The sequence below is a fragment of the Electrophorus electricus genome, chromosome 20 (genome assembly GCF_013358815.1).
Source record: "Electrophorus electricus isolate fEleEle1 chromosome 20, fEleEle1.pri, whole genome shotgun sequence".
In the NCBI taxonomy this organism is placed as follows: Eukaryota; Metazoa; Chordata; class Actinopteri; order Gymnotiformes; family Gymnotidae; genus Electrophorus; species Electrophorus electricus.
In genome coordinates this window covers 12579373-12593337 of record NC_049554.1, presented here as the reverse complement: position 1 = coordinate 12593337, position 13965 = coordinate 12579373, and the positions used below count along the sequence as shown (strand labels likewise).

Here is a 13965-nt window from a genome sequence, read left to right as displayed (position 1 = left end):
GAGGTGCCAAATGCGACCCCCTCATATATGGGTCTGAACTCAGCAGGCAGGCTGGTGACACAGTTCTTTGAGTACTTGGTGATCCCCAGCCACATGTAAACCTCCAGCTTTGCGAAGATCTCCCCCAGTGGCCCCCCAGGAGTCTAGAGGCAGAGGGGAAACGCGGGCGTAAGAACCGCGCGCTCCAGCTGAGCGACTGCTACTGACGTATGGGTGACGTGGAGGGAGGGACCTTCATGTAAACGGTGGTCAGCTTGCCACAGTCTTTCCCTTGTTCTTCCTCCACCAGAGAGAAGAGGATGGAGTGCGCTGGGATGCGGGTGTACGCCACCCGCCTGTCCCCGCTCATCATCCACAGGAACACGTCAGGCAGGGTGCTCTGGGGCTGCAGACACACACACATGCACGCACGCACACACGCAGAATAACGCATTTGTTAATGCGCACACGCGCTACACCCGTTAAGATGTAGCCCAGGGCGGTGGAGGCACAGATGCCAGTTCCGTCACCTCTTTCGCCAGGAAGTGGACCCTCTTCAGGATGCGTCTGACATCACAAAGCTTCTCTCGCACCGTGCGCCTGGTCACCCTCCTCTGCACCCGCAGAGCCTGTTTGGCCAGAATGATCTACAGGAACAAAGGTGACACAACACCTGGTTGACATGCAGAGATGGGAACCGCACTGGGAAGACGGATTTGTCCGTGTGTTCATTCAGTTCAGAACGCTAAATCCTCTCACTATGTTCCTCTTGATGTAGTCCATGCGACATTTGTCCAGGTTGTTTGGCCGTGCCTGCCGTTTCCTGTCCAGGCTCGCGCTGTACTGTCTGTGGTCAGGAAGGGGAGCCGAGGAATTATGGGTAGTGTAGTAGGTGATGATGAAGTATTTACCAGCCAGTGTTGGAAGAGATCTGCAGTCTTACTTGCACGTGGAAACAAACTCCAGCATGACTTCAATCAAACGCTCTTTGGCGTTACTTCTTGGTCTTTTCAAGAGCATTTCGACCTCATCTGTGCCAAATTCCTGATGAAAAAGAGAACAGACCGACTTGGTTACGGGTGAAATGTTTGATTTGAATGATTGAATGGGTGAGGAAATCAAGGTTTTTACAAGTCTGTCAGCCATTTTGGAGAGCCAGTTGCAGTTGTGGTAGCGGAAGGTGTGATCCTCAAAACGGTTCCACACAAAGACGCAGGGCTTCTCATGTAGCAAAGGAATGCAGCTAAATGACCTGGTCAAGTCAACAAGGTCACTTACAGATGAATTAACAATTTCACTGCCACAGATATGTTAGAACCTGATGCTTGCAAACCAATATTTCAACACTGACCAACCCGCCTTTAACGCTGCCTTTACTGCTTCTTTGAGCCCTCATATATATTTCGTAATTATAAAATTAAACTTCCCAAGACTGAATGTGATTCAACATTCTGTAAGAACTGCACTAGCCAAAAGTGAAATATATTGTTATTTTTAAGTCTGCTTGGTGTCCACTGATTGGCCACCACTTCACAGCATGAAACAGCTAAGTCCCATCACATTCTACTGTACCATTCTGGCTTTGTTTCTATTGGTCTATTCACTCTAGAAGATACTTTAGCAGTAAAGATCGGTCCTTCCTGCTCTGATCCAGTGGGGTTACCCGTCGTATCCGGTGGGCTGTGGTCTCCGGGCTGCTGTCACGGACTTGTGCTGAGGGCTGAGTGCAGGCAGTCCTTCTGCCTCCAGCTCATCCTCGGATTCTAAGAGAGCCTGCCTGTCATCCGCCACCTCCTCCTGGGTGCCCTTCTTCTTGGACTTCACTACCACATCAGTCATTTTGCCATAGTTCCCTAGAAAGGCACCACAGAGCAAAGCCTTGTAGCACTATGCAGAAGTACTGTAGTACTGTCCTATCACTATACAGAATTGCTGTAGTACTGTTGTATCACTATACTGAATTACTGTAGTACTGTCATAGCACTATACAGAATTACTGTAGTACTGTCATAGCACTATGCAGAATTACTGTAGTACTGTCGTAGCACTATACAGAATTACTGTAGTACTGTTGTATCACTGTAGAGAATTGCTGTAGTACTATCATAGCACTATACAGAATTACTGTAATACTGTTGTATCACTATACAGAATTACTGTAGTACTATCGTATCATTATACAGAATTACTGTAATACTTTTGTAGCACTATGCAGAATTACTATAGTACCGTTGTAGCACTATACAGAATTACTGTAGTACTGTTGTATCACTATACAGAATTACTGTAGTACTGCCATAACACTATACAGAATTACTGTAGTACTGTCATATCACTATACAGAATTACTGTAGTACTATCATATCACTATACAGAATTGCTGTAGTACTATCATAGCACTATACAGAATTACTGTAGTACTGTTGTATCACTATACAGAATTACTGTAGTACTGTTGTATCACTATACAGAATTACTGCAGTACTGCCGTAGCACTATACAGAATTACTGTAGTACTGTTGTATCACTGTACAGAGTTACTGCAGTACTGTTGTATCACTATACAGAATTACTGTAGTACTGCTGTAACACTATACAGAATTACTGTAGTACTGTTGTATCACTGTACAGAATTACTGTAGTACTGTTGTATCACTATACAGAATTGCTGTAGTACTATCATAGCACTATACAGAATTACTGTAGTACTGTTGTATCACTATACAGAATTACTGTAGTACTGTTGTATCACTATACAGAATTACTGCAGTACTGCCGTAGCACTATACAGAATTACTGTAGTACTGTTGTATCACTGTACAGAGTTACTGTAGTACTGTTGTATCACTATACAGAATTACTGTAGTACTGCTGTAACACTATACAGAATTACTGTAGTACTGTTGTATCACTGTACAGAATTACTGTAGTACTGTTGTATCACTATACAGAATTACTGTAGTACTATCATAGCACTATACAGAATTACTGTAGTACTGTTGTATCACTATACAGAATTACTGCAGTACTGCCGTAGCACTATACAGAATTACTGTAGTACTGTTGTATCACTGTACAGAGTTACTGTAGTACTGTTGTATCACTATACAGAATTACTGTAGTACTGCCGTAACACTATACAGAATTACTGTAGTACTGTTGTATCACTGTACAGAATTACTGTAGTACTGCCGTAACACTATACAGAATTACTGTAGTACTGTTGTATCACTGTACAGAGTTACTGTAGTACTGTTGTATCACTATACAGAATTACTGCAGTACTGCCGTAGCACTATACAGAATTACTGTAGTACTGTTGTATCACTGTACAGAATTACTGTAGTACTGTTGTATCACTATACAGAATTACTGTAGTACTGCCGTAACACTATACAGAATTACTGTAGTACTGTTGTATCACTATACAGAATTACTGTAGTACTGTTGTATCACTGTACAGAATCCAAAAGAATGCAGATTTGATTCTGAATCTTTTATACTCTATTATTCAGTTTTTTCTACTCTCGCTCTCTCTGCCATGTTATCTTTATTCTTCATTCTTTAATTCAATGTCTAATTGTTCATTTATTTATGTATTGTTTTTTTTTTTATCTCAAAGCAAAATTGCTGCAACTAATAACCTTTTTTTTTCTAGTTATAACATGAAAATATTAGCCAAAGCAATGATTTCAAAAGCTTTCTCATTCACACTACGAACAAATATTAACAGCCTGAAAGACCAACAAACAGGTTGCTAGTTACACTTCAGAAGCCTTAAACTCTGGGAATTTCAGTCCTACCTATGGAGAGCTCAAAGGTGACGTATTTGGAGCCGATGGACGGATCCATCATGGTCACTTCAAAGAAGGATGCAAAAAGCAAGAACTCCTCTTTCTCCCCTGTATAATTCTGAAAAACATATCCGTAATGAACCCAGCAGTGGTTAGTGGACATGGATTTGGGTCAAAGAGGGTTTTTCTTTTATCTGACAGACCTGCGCCTCACCTCAGGCAGTGGGTGCATCTCCTCCACCTCCACCGTGACGGCGGGAGGCACCTCGGACACAGAGTCCGCCGGATCCTCGGTAGGCCCACTGTGCTCTGGAGCTCCTAAGCAACACCAACCAAAACCGGAATCAAAACCAGAACCAAAACCGGAACCAAAACTGGAATCAAATCCGGAGCCAAAACTGGAACCAAAATGTAAAATTCAAGACTATGCATACTCACTGGACCATTTACAAATATATGAAACACAAAAAATATAAAAAAAAAACAAAACCTTAAAGATGTAATATAGCTATAATAGTATCATATAGTTACATGGCAAAAAAGGCAGTTGTTTATTGATATTAGTAACCACTGGGAATTATGTAAGAGATGATATATTTTGTGCAGATACATCAGATATGGCCAGCATTGTCCAGTTATTATATACTTGAAACAAAGTTCTATGCACATCAGTGACATCTTATGAAATCAACAGCACCTGGGCTGCATTCTGCTGAAGACACCTATAACACAACCTCACCCTCTGCCACAGCTTGGCTTTCCACAGTGCAGTGAATGGAGGGCATTAACAGAACTTACAGCACTTCTCCCAGAGAGAATCACGTTTAACGCTATGTAATGTGGCAGTAAGACTTTATTTTCATGTAAAAACACATGGAAAACACATGGAAATAAACATTCAAATTTATCACTAAGATAAAGGGGGAAATAAAACTTTTCCTGCCCTGACAGGTAGCTTCAAGACTGGTGTAGGTATCTGATGTAGGTGTGAAAGGCGTTTTTTTACATTTTTTTATTTTTTTTATTTTTACCTTCATTGTCCTTCCTCTGTTTTTTGGACTTCCTGCTCTTGCGCTTGAGAGTGAGTCTGTTCAGCGTGCTCTTGACGTTAGCGACGGCCTTGCTGTCCACGGCAATGGCAGCGGTAGGAGAGGAGTAGATCTCCACCACCAGCGAGAGCAGTACCCTGCCCCGGTAGAAGATGCCCTCACTCAGGCCTTCGTTCAGGTCCCGGTGGATGTCCCGCAGGGCAGAGTTCTGAGGCGAGCCGTACAGGTTCACCCACGATGGGCCGAACGTGGGATTGAATCCTACCGTGCCCGCCAGCAAAGGTAACCCACGAGGAATCAAAAGAAAAGGACCAAAATTCAAAAAGCAAGATCTCAAGAAACTCGAGTGAAATGGTAAAATACGGAAACAGAAGCTATAAAGATCTGACTGAAAAGGCCAGAAGTCAAAGCGAGTTTTTAAAGACGGAAGACAGAAACATGAGGTCCAAAGGAACGGGGATTACTAGAGGACAGTAGGCTGGTAGGAGGGGGATTTAGGAATTGAACTCTAGAGAGCAGAAAGCATCAGCCGTACGGAAGCGCGTTAGGCACCATTAGAGCGTACCATTTCTGCTGGGGTTGGAGATTTGCTGGAGATCCAGGAAATGAGTGGCCACAGCCACCTCGCCGATGTTGGCGTCATCGAGGACCTGAATTTTGATTCGCCGAGCCAGCGGAGGGAACTGCTCAATGAAGGAGATCTGCTCGTTCCACTCAGGGGTGTTGGTGTTGCTCTCCACAGACGTCTCGCCCTGAGAACAACATCCTTCAGTTCATCTTACCCTCGCTGATCTGAGAACTGTGTGTGAGGTGAAGACCCAACACTTGTGACTTGATATTGAGACCGAAGTATTATACCATTCAACGCAGTTTTCTTATGTAAATGTTCTTTAGCCTGTGGGGCAGATAGGGCAGATAGGGCAGATAGGGCAGATAGGGCAGATAGGGCAGATAGGGCAGATAGGGCAGATAGGGCAGGTTTGATTTTGTGTTAGGTAAAAGTTCACTTCATTGCCTATTGTTATGTACGGTGAGTTTATGGTTGGCTCATGAGAACAGACACAGACAAATACGTACACCACGGCCCATTCAACAAACAGAACGCCTACCAGGAAGTGTGTGTGCAGGGTGTGTAAACTTACTCGATATATGGCAATCAGCTATCGGGCATATGTGTATAAGTGTGTGCATATGTGAAAAGATGGAAACTGTAAATAATCCATCTGAGCTTTAAAGAATGCAAACCGCAAGAAGAAGATAGTTAATGAAAGCACCCAGATTCTGAGAATTAGGCAGTGTAAACACAACACTCCTTACTGACCCAGCCCCTGGTAGCACACACGGACGAAACAAATGTCAAACAAGCGTCACACTGTGTGACATGACTCACTGGACACTCCATGATGTGTTTTGAAAACACACGGCACTGTCACAGCTACCGTCTCCAGTCACAGGACCGCCTCTATAAGGCGTGGACGCGTGAAAACGAGGACGAGGAAAGAAGTCACCTGCTGGCCGGCGAACGTGACCTGCACGTAAGGGTCGATGAAGACCTTCTTGTCTCCCATCATCTTGGAGAAGCTGCCGAGGAAGCCAGCGTTCATGCTGGGCAGGTCTTCCGCCCGGTAGATCTTCAGGAGGAATTTGGCCCAAGGTCTCTCCACCGGCATCCTCTTGGGAAGAAGCAGGTTCCTGTACGCAGAACCAAACCCACTTACAGCGGAAACAACCCTCAGCACCTCACCTCCAGCGGCAGGAAGGCATGACCCGAAACGAACATACACACTCAAAAAAAAGAAAAGAAAAACCCTGAAAGGACTTTATAGCCTGACACCGGAGCACTGATGAACACCACGGTCCACTAACTGATACGGTTCTGGTGTAATTGGGTTGTAAACGTGCTCCCTGCAGGGAGAGACTGGGGATCGGTTCCCCGGCGCCTCCTCACTTCTCGACGTCGTCGTTCTGGCTGGCGACGGGCGGCAGGCTGGCGATGGCAATGCAGTCTCCCTTCATTATCACGCTCAGGGTACACTTCACGTAGCCCTTCACGCCCGAGCGCGTGTCCTTGGGGTCGGTGAGCGGAGCCCATTTCTGGTAGAAGCGGTGATCTGCGGAGGAGAACTATAGACTAGCTCATTGGCTCTTAATGATTACGGTTAAAGTGCTGTCTTTAAGCAGGCCTGCAATTATCCTGACACACCAGCAGTGAGGAGTTAATTATCGCCATTAGGGAGGCCGAGTACTATTACAACCTTTGCATAAATGTGACACGTTTTAGTAGAAATGGGACGCAACATGGATGAATGTCCCCTGCCCTTTTACACACTTCTTAAGGTCAGGAAGGGTCATCAGCATTTTATAATGTTTAAAATGTTCTTAATTTGTTTACACAGCAGTGATACCTGGCTGCTGGTAGATAGTACTCATGTCTATCTTGAAGGTGCCGAGGCGTGTCATCAAAAATGCCAGAGTTTTTTTGTGAACAACCTGAAATCTCAAACATACATCTCAAGTAAGCTTGCTGACGTATTTATAAGATAAATACATGCATCTGAATGTATGTGTGTGTGTGTGTGTGTGTGTGTGTGTGCGTGTGTGAATGTATATATATTAGTTTGTCTTTGAGGAGAACTTACAGAAATCTCAATAACTTTGTCAAAAAGTACATCTTGCGTCTCCTGAAACTCAAACATGAAGTTCTGAAAGACAAAACAGGACAAATGTAATGTCAGTGGCATGGGCAAATACTCTTCTGTAGTCTGACGTATCTCTTTTAAAGCCTCGCTTATGTATTTAAATCATGTCTACCTCATTGTAGAATGGACAGTTGGTAGATTTCTGGGTGGTTGTGTGTTTCTTCTCATCTCCCATGGTGATGTAGACCGCTGGGTTGATGTTCACACCCACCAGTTTCTGAGCCTCAATCACGTTGACATTCACCTGAAGCAACACCAAATGTAAACATGACAATCCTTCCTGCTACAAACAGCAATGCTGATTAAACTTTATTCTTTTGGTATTATAATATTAATAATAATAATAATCTTTATAGAGGTTCTACCGTCACCTGAAAGGACTTCACTTTGGGAGCAGCAGCAAGCTCACGCTTGGACAAAGCTCTGCAACGACTAAGTATGGAAATAAATACAGTAGATAAAGATATATAAAATAAATACAGTAGATAACGATATGGAAATAAATACAGTAGATAATGATATGGAAATACATACTGTAGATAACGATATATAAAATAAATACAATAAATAACGATATATAAAATAAATACAGTAGATAACGATATGAAAATAAATACAGTAGATAAAGATATATAAAATAAATACAGTAGATAACAATATATAAAATAAATACAGTAGATAACGATATATAAAAAAGATTTGTCACCATCAGTCTCAGTGTGAAGACAGTAGGTGAGATAAGATAGAAATTACAGAAACTGAAAAGTTTAGCTATTTATATGCAGTACGTTAACTAACTATACACCAGCTGGCATTAAGCAGTAGTTCGCACAACTAAAAGATGATCTGAGCATCAGTGCTTTCTAATGCAGGCACCCGTGAGGTGGTTGGCACTTATAATGGCATAATATCATGTTTACGATTTAATCTAGTCAAGTTGCTATTTAAGTTACTCACAGGTTTCCAACATTTCTGAGATGGGTTCTAAAACATTTTTTTGTGAGTTGGCAATCAGATAGATTATAAAAAGTTAATCTTTTTTTCCTCAAATAGAAGTCAACCTGGGAAACCTATATCATACTATAAAGTTATGAACTCACCTGAGTATGGGCGTGAATGTCATGTTGGTGCAGTCCATGTCTGAAAAGTCATAATCATCATCATAGTCATCCTCGTCGTCGTTGTCTCCATCATCATTGCTCATCCTTAGCAGACTGCGACCAAGCAACCTGGTCTCTCGATCCAACTGGTTCTTCCTAAAATTACAGAGTACAGTGCTTGCATGGTCATGGAGATTTAAGCACAGATAGCAACGGAATGATGAACAGGTCATCCAGAATAAATGGTGGCATGAGTGTACACACCCAGGTTCTAGGAAGCCCGTGTTCTTAATCACAAGATCCGATCTGCAAAAAATGAAAGAAAAGACAAAACATTTATACAAATATTTAAAAGGGACAGAGTCCAATGTAATTATATATTATTTTAAAGATATGGGTGAAGAGACAAATCAAAATTCAGCTGAATGAAAGTGTGGATAATAATAATAGAAATAATAACAAATAATAACAACAACAATAATAATAAATAAATAAATAAAATAGCAATAATAAATAATAAACAACAACAATAAAAATAAATGTTAATGATAATAATAATAGATAATAATAAATAATAATAAAATAATAATAAAATCTTATTCATTCATTCATTATCAATATTTAGCTGAAAGCAAGAATGAATCATATTTTATTATTGTTAATATTTTCTTATTTGGCTGCAGTTGTATATTATCATTATTATTACTATTATACATTTATTTGCTGTAGCACTTTTGAGAGACCCAGATATGCTTTACAATAGATTAATAAATTGGAGAATAAAAAGAAGTGTGCCACGATGGAAGGTTGTGAGTCCTTTCACTCACTCTTCTTCACTCTCGTCCTCCTTGAGGAAGTCTTCACTGCTCCACGCTCCTGCCGTGCCCTGCACGGGGTGGTACCTCACCTCCAGCTCCACATAAATCTGAGTGCCGCAATACATCACCAACATTAGCGCAACGGCCATAAAAAACCCCAGCATGCTCAAAAGGTACCCGTGACCATATTTCTTGGTCGGGCGCACAATACTCCAGATTCTTGGTGTGATTAGTGAGAGTTAAGCGCAGGTTGATGGGAGTTTAACACGTTTGGGGAGTCCGTCGGTAGCTTACACTAGTCAGACTGTAGTTGCTGTCGGTGAGGGGCTCCCTCAGGACCAACCTCCCTGCTGTGACTGCATGCTGCAGACTGATCACCAACTTACCTAGCAGCCTGCAAGAGTGCACACACACACACACACACACACACACTCCTATATATGTCTGTGACTGATTTTGTCCACTCAGGGAGCAGGCGGGTATTACAAGGAGGTTCTACAGGGGGGTTCTACAGGGAGGCTCTACGGGGAGGTACTACAGGGGAGTGCTACACACTGACCTGTTACTGAACATTTTGCTGCAGTTGTACACACTGATGCAGAGCACCTCGTCCTTGACTATCTTCCCGTAGTGCGGCCATCTGAAGTGCTAGAGAGACACGCACAGATGGCTCATATCAGTTAACAGAGGTTTACTGGTTGCTTCCAGGCAAAACTCACTTATTAACTTTTTTTTTTCTCCCCAATCTTTCCAATAATCACGTAGCCGAAGTGAGGAGTACCTGCTGTGTTAATTGAGATTAAAAGTATGTTAATTTATGCCAAAATAATGCTCAGCATGAAAGATGCATGTGGCCAACTATTGTTTTGACATCAGTTCAGATATTACCCATGTCTGCACACGAGCCACTGGGTGTTCACCAGTGTGACAGCTTCCTCCCACCCACAAAGTTAATGTGTTCATCTTTTTCGTTTTTTTGGCAGCAAAGTATCTGAGGAGCGGATCCTATTGCTTCCCGATAGCCTGACCGACCGGTCTGTAAAAACTCAGGCCTCCTCCTCCTCCCTCAAAACGCCTTGGCATTTGTTAGCACAAGTTAAAAGGTGAACTCCGGGGGCAGACAGAAGCAGACGCCCCGCCGCCGTGTACGCGCGTCCTGCGAGCGCCCGGGGGGTGTGCGCCGAGCTAGCGCTCGAGGATACCGGGAGCGGCCAACCACCGAGGGAGCGGTTTGTGTGCGCAGCAGGAACCGCGGCTCCTCCCTGCTCGTAGCCAAACAGTGAAACCAGTCAAATGTGCCGTGCAAAACGGGGAGGACGTTCCGGCTCACGCCGCACCTGAACCCAGCACGGATTCTCTCTGGTTTCTAATTTTGAACAGGCGATATGAAGGGCCGGCGTGTGTTAATTAATGCCACAGAAGCGATGCGACATAATCACGAACACACGGCTATTTGGGCTTCAGCCAAGTCCGAGGATTGATCTCCTCTAAGAGTCCCTCTCTTTCTCTTCTGTTTTTCTTTAGAGATTCAGAAAAGGAATCCACAGATACTGCAGAAACCAACACCCACTTTTTCACCTTATGTAGCCAAAGCACAGAAGTTACTATGGTGACAAACCCTTTAAAGCGGCATTAATCTCAGACTAATCTAAAGTGTCACAGCCTTGAACTGGTAGAGCTGCGTGATTTTTTTATTTTTACCTCATTAAAGATGGCAATGTTTTCACACTGAAGAATCTTGGTTTTGTGTGTAAAATCTGGGAAATGAAAAACATGACTTTTAAAACAGTCACATGGCAATATAAAGACTACGCCTCAGAAGAACATACTACTGCATCAACTTTATTGAAAACATTTATTTATTAGCAATACATTGAAACATGACGCCCTATAATGAAATATAACATTTTTGTTCATCATTCTCCATGTTATCAACACTCAGCAGTTTTTGCTGGATAGTTTTGGATGGCAGAACATTCTCAGCCAAACACCGAGACACGTACAAAAAACTCAAGCGGTACTGCGGCACTCCTCACACCAATCTAGCACTTACCGCCCCACCACAATCACGTCGGTGCCGTTGAGATCGGACCGCCATGCAAATAAGCTCCAGTTAGTGGGGGTCCTATAAACTGACCAGCGATTAACACGGTAGATGGACAACACGGCCTCCTACGCTCTGTTAGTGTACACCTGTAAGACCTGTGTCTAATTAAGGAGCCAGTGATTGAAGGTGTAGGACAGGCTTTTCTGAATTGAGGTGAGGGGATATTGTTTAAGCAAACAAACACACGTGTAAAGAAATGCGAAACAAGTATATTTGCAGTCACACCCTGACCTCCGTACTCATCAAAACTGGTCTGATGAAGCTTTTCAGTCAGCTTTTAATCTTTTTAAACATTCATATCTACCTGTAGGCACCCACCTATTACATATAGTCTGATTAAAAGTCAGATCAGATGAACATTTATGTAATAAATCCAAGGCTTTACCTCTAAACGACAACTCCACCTTCCTGTCATACTTCCCAGGAAGGTTAGAAATCCTCTTCAAATGGACACTGAAAGACATGTCTCACTGTCTTGTGCAGGTTGTCTTTTCCTCGGTCTGGAAACCGATCGTTTACCTCTGTGTCCGGCTGGTAAACATGTCTCGTTTCGCAGGTGCCCACCCTGGCTGACTGCGGGATGGTTTCAGGCCTCTGAATGACGGAGGGAGTCCGTCTACTCCCTGACCCAGAGGAGCTGCGAGAGTGGAGCGTGAATGAGGTCGCCTTCAGGACGCAGCGCGCCTTCAACCCCCGGTATTTGCTCATGGTAATTTGCCAGGGAGGAAGAACAGAGAGGTGTGTAAAATCAACATATGACTGCACATTTCTGGACAAACTGGAGCACTTTCCAGCCATTCAGTTAAGCAGGAGGAAATTACTGTTTTAATTAAATCATACGTATTTTACAGTTCCGTAAATAAGGCTGTTATTATATGTGCATTATTAAGACTCTGGAAACATTTGGATTCAGGCTTCAAATATACATAAACAGTGTTGCTTTTTGCGTGATATACAAATTCTTTGTTAACTAGAAAGATTTTTTTTAAAAACCAAGTTACTCAATGCTTAAGGAATAGGACACAAACAGAAGTCAACATATTCCAAATGAGTTTTATTTTTAAAATGTTTTCCTATTTAAAAAAAAAAAAGTTTTTTTTTTTAAAAAAATCAAGGGAAATTGGCATTGAGAACATCATACTCAAAGGATTCAGGTGAGCTACTGGTGTGTAAACAAGAACAAAACAAAACAGACGTTGGCCAAGTTGTTCCCTATTGGTCAGGCTGTGAGGTTGTCACTGGAAGGAAAGGAGGCTCTAATATCACTTTGTGATGGTCCCAAAATGTTGTCACCCTCTCAAGCATAAAAACATTGGGTCAAAACCTATCGCCATGACGGTAACAGCAAATAGCACTGCAGTCAAAAAAAAAAAAATCCTCATTCTTACACAAGACTAAGCGGCTTGCTTGAGCAGGGTCCCAGAAAGAGAAGCTTCTGCCATAAGAAATGCAAACGTGGGTATTAACCACACAGATACACACCGAGATACAAGGTTTGCTACTCTGCCGTGGTTTAGAAGTACTGCAGTCATCAACTCGAGCAACCATGCCATTCCCATCTTGGTAATGGTTACAAATGCATTACATTTTCATGCAATTAGGAGTTTTCAGCGTACCTGTGGATTCACGACTGGGGTTAGCCAATCGTGAACGTGGCCTAGCTTTCAGGCACAGGTGAATTCATTCAACACAGCCCAATATCATCTCGGCAACTTAGTGAACAGGTATTAAAACACCGTCCCACGTTTTTCACGGAGTAGAGCAGTTAACGTCAAGTTTTATAAATCTAATCCATTGTGCTCAGGCTTTCTGATGGCGCAAGATTAACCCCCAGGGCATAAAGTGCGAACAATACAGTCTAGAATATTTGGCATGTATTCACACAGGCTTTGCATTTTTTAACTTGCAGCAATACTTAAAAAAAGGAAATCTCTCCATGATCAAAATCTCTGAATGGTGCGCCTAATAGCAAACCTTTAAAAAATTATTCCCACCAAACCTCATTTGTCAAAGACACGTAGTCATTCAGACCAGAGAGAAGAAAGGGTTCATAAAAACCAAACAAGCATATAAAAGTGGCAGGATGAAGCTTTGCCATCACAAGGCAAAGCATCCTTTAAGAACATCCTTTAAGGGTTAGTTTGGATTTGGCAACTATGCAGAACAGATGAGCGTTTTTGCTCTCGTGTCAAACAAAGCAGAAAGTGCAATGGAGTTTCACGTCAGCATTTAAGATTTACATTTCACTGAGGTTTGGCTAAGCAACTGGGAAAAACAAAAACAAGCAAACAAAAACAAACAACCCCAAATTACTTTGAACGGCATGGTGACTGGGATACCTCGCGTTCTGTAACAACACTCCATACATTTTCCAGAAAGCTGTGATTGGTCAGGTCAGTCTTAGCGTGCACCAATGAGA

The 13965-nt window shown here is 42.6% G+C and overlaps 1 protein-coding gene across 1 annotated transcript in view; it reads right to left on the bottom strand.

Moving 5' to 3' along the window:
- Nucleotides 1-12495, bottom strand: part of LOC113589346 (fer-1-like protein 4) — a 29699-nt gene extending 17204 nt beyond the window's left edge. The window contains exons 1-24 of the mRNA XM_035520329.1: nt 11932-12495; nt 11141-11196; nt 9999-10087; nt 9734-9833; nt 9449-9546; nt 8886-8927; nt 8622-8777; nt 7893-7953; nt 7634-7765; nt 7462-7524; nt 7228-7312; nt 6771-6933; nt 6331-6514; nt 5388-5574; nt 4805-5083; nt 3988-4091; nt 3783-3891; nt 1643-1832; nt 1111-1231; nt 923-1023; nt 739-826; nt 510-626; nt 233-385; nt 1-143 (exon numbers count right to left, since the gene is read on the bottom strand). The exon at nt 1-143 is cut by the window's left edge and continues 41 nt beyond it. Coding sequence (XP_035376222.1) covers nt 1-143; nt 233-385; nt 510-626; nt 739-826; nt 923-1023; nt 1111-1231; nt 1643-1832; nt 3783-3891; nt 3988-4091; nt 4805-5083; nt 5388-5574; nt 6331-6514; nt 6771-6933; nt 7228-7312; nt 7462-7524; nt 7634-7765; nt 7893-7953; nt 8622-8777; nt 8886-8927; nt 9449-9546; nt 9734-9833; nt 9999-10087; nt 11141-11196; nt 11932-12010 — 2900 coding nt within the window. The 5' untranslated portion in view covers nt 12011-12495. The remainder of the gene's footprint in view (nt 144-232; nt 386-509; nt 627-738; nt 827-922; nt 1024-1110; nt 1232-1642; nt 1833-3782; nt 3892-3987; nt 4092-4804; nt 5084-5387; nt 5575-6330; nt 6515-6770; nt 6934-7227; nt 7313-7461; nt 7525-7633; nt 7766-7892; nt 7954-8621; nt 8778-8885; nt 8928-9448; nt 9547-9733; nt 9834-9998; nt 10088-11140; nt 11197-11931) is intronic.
- Nucleotides 12496-13965: the final 1470 nt, after the last annotated feature.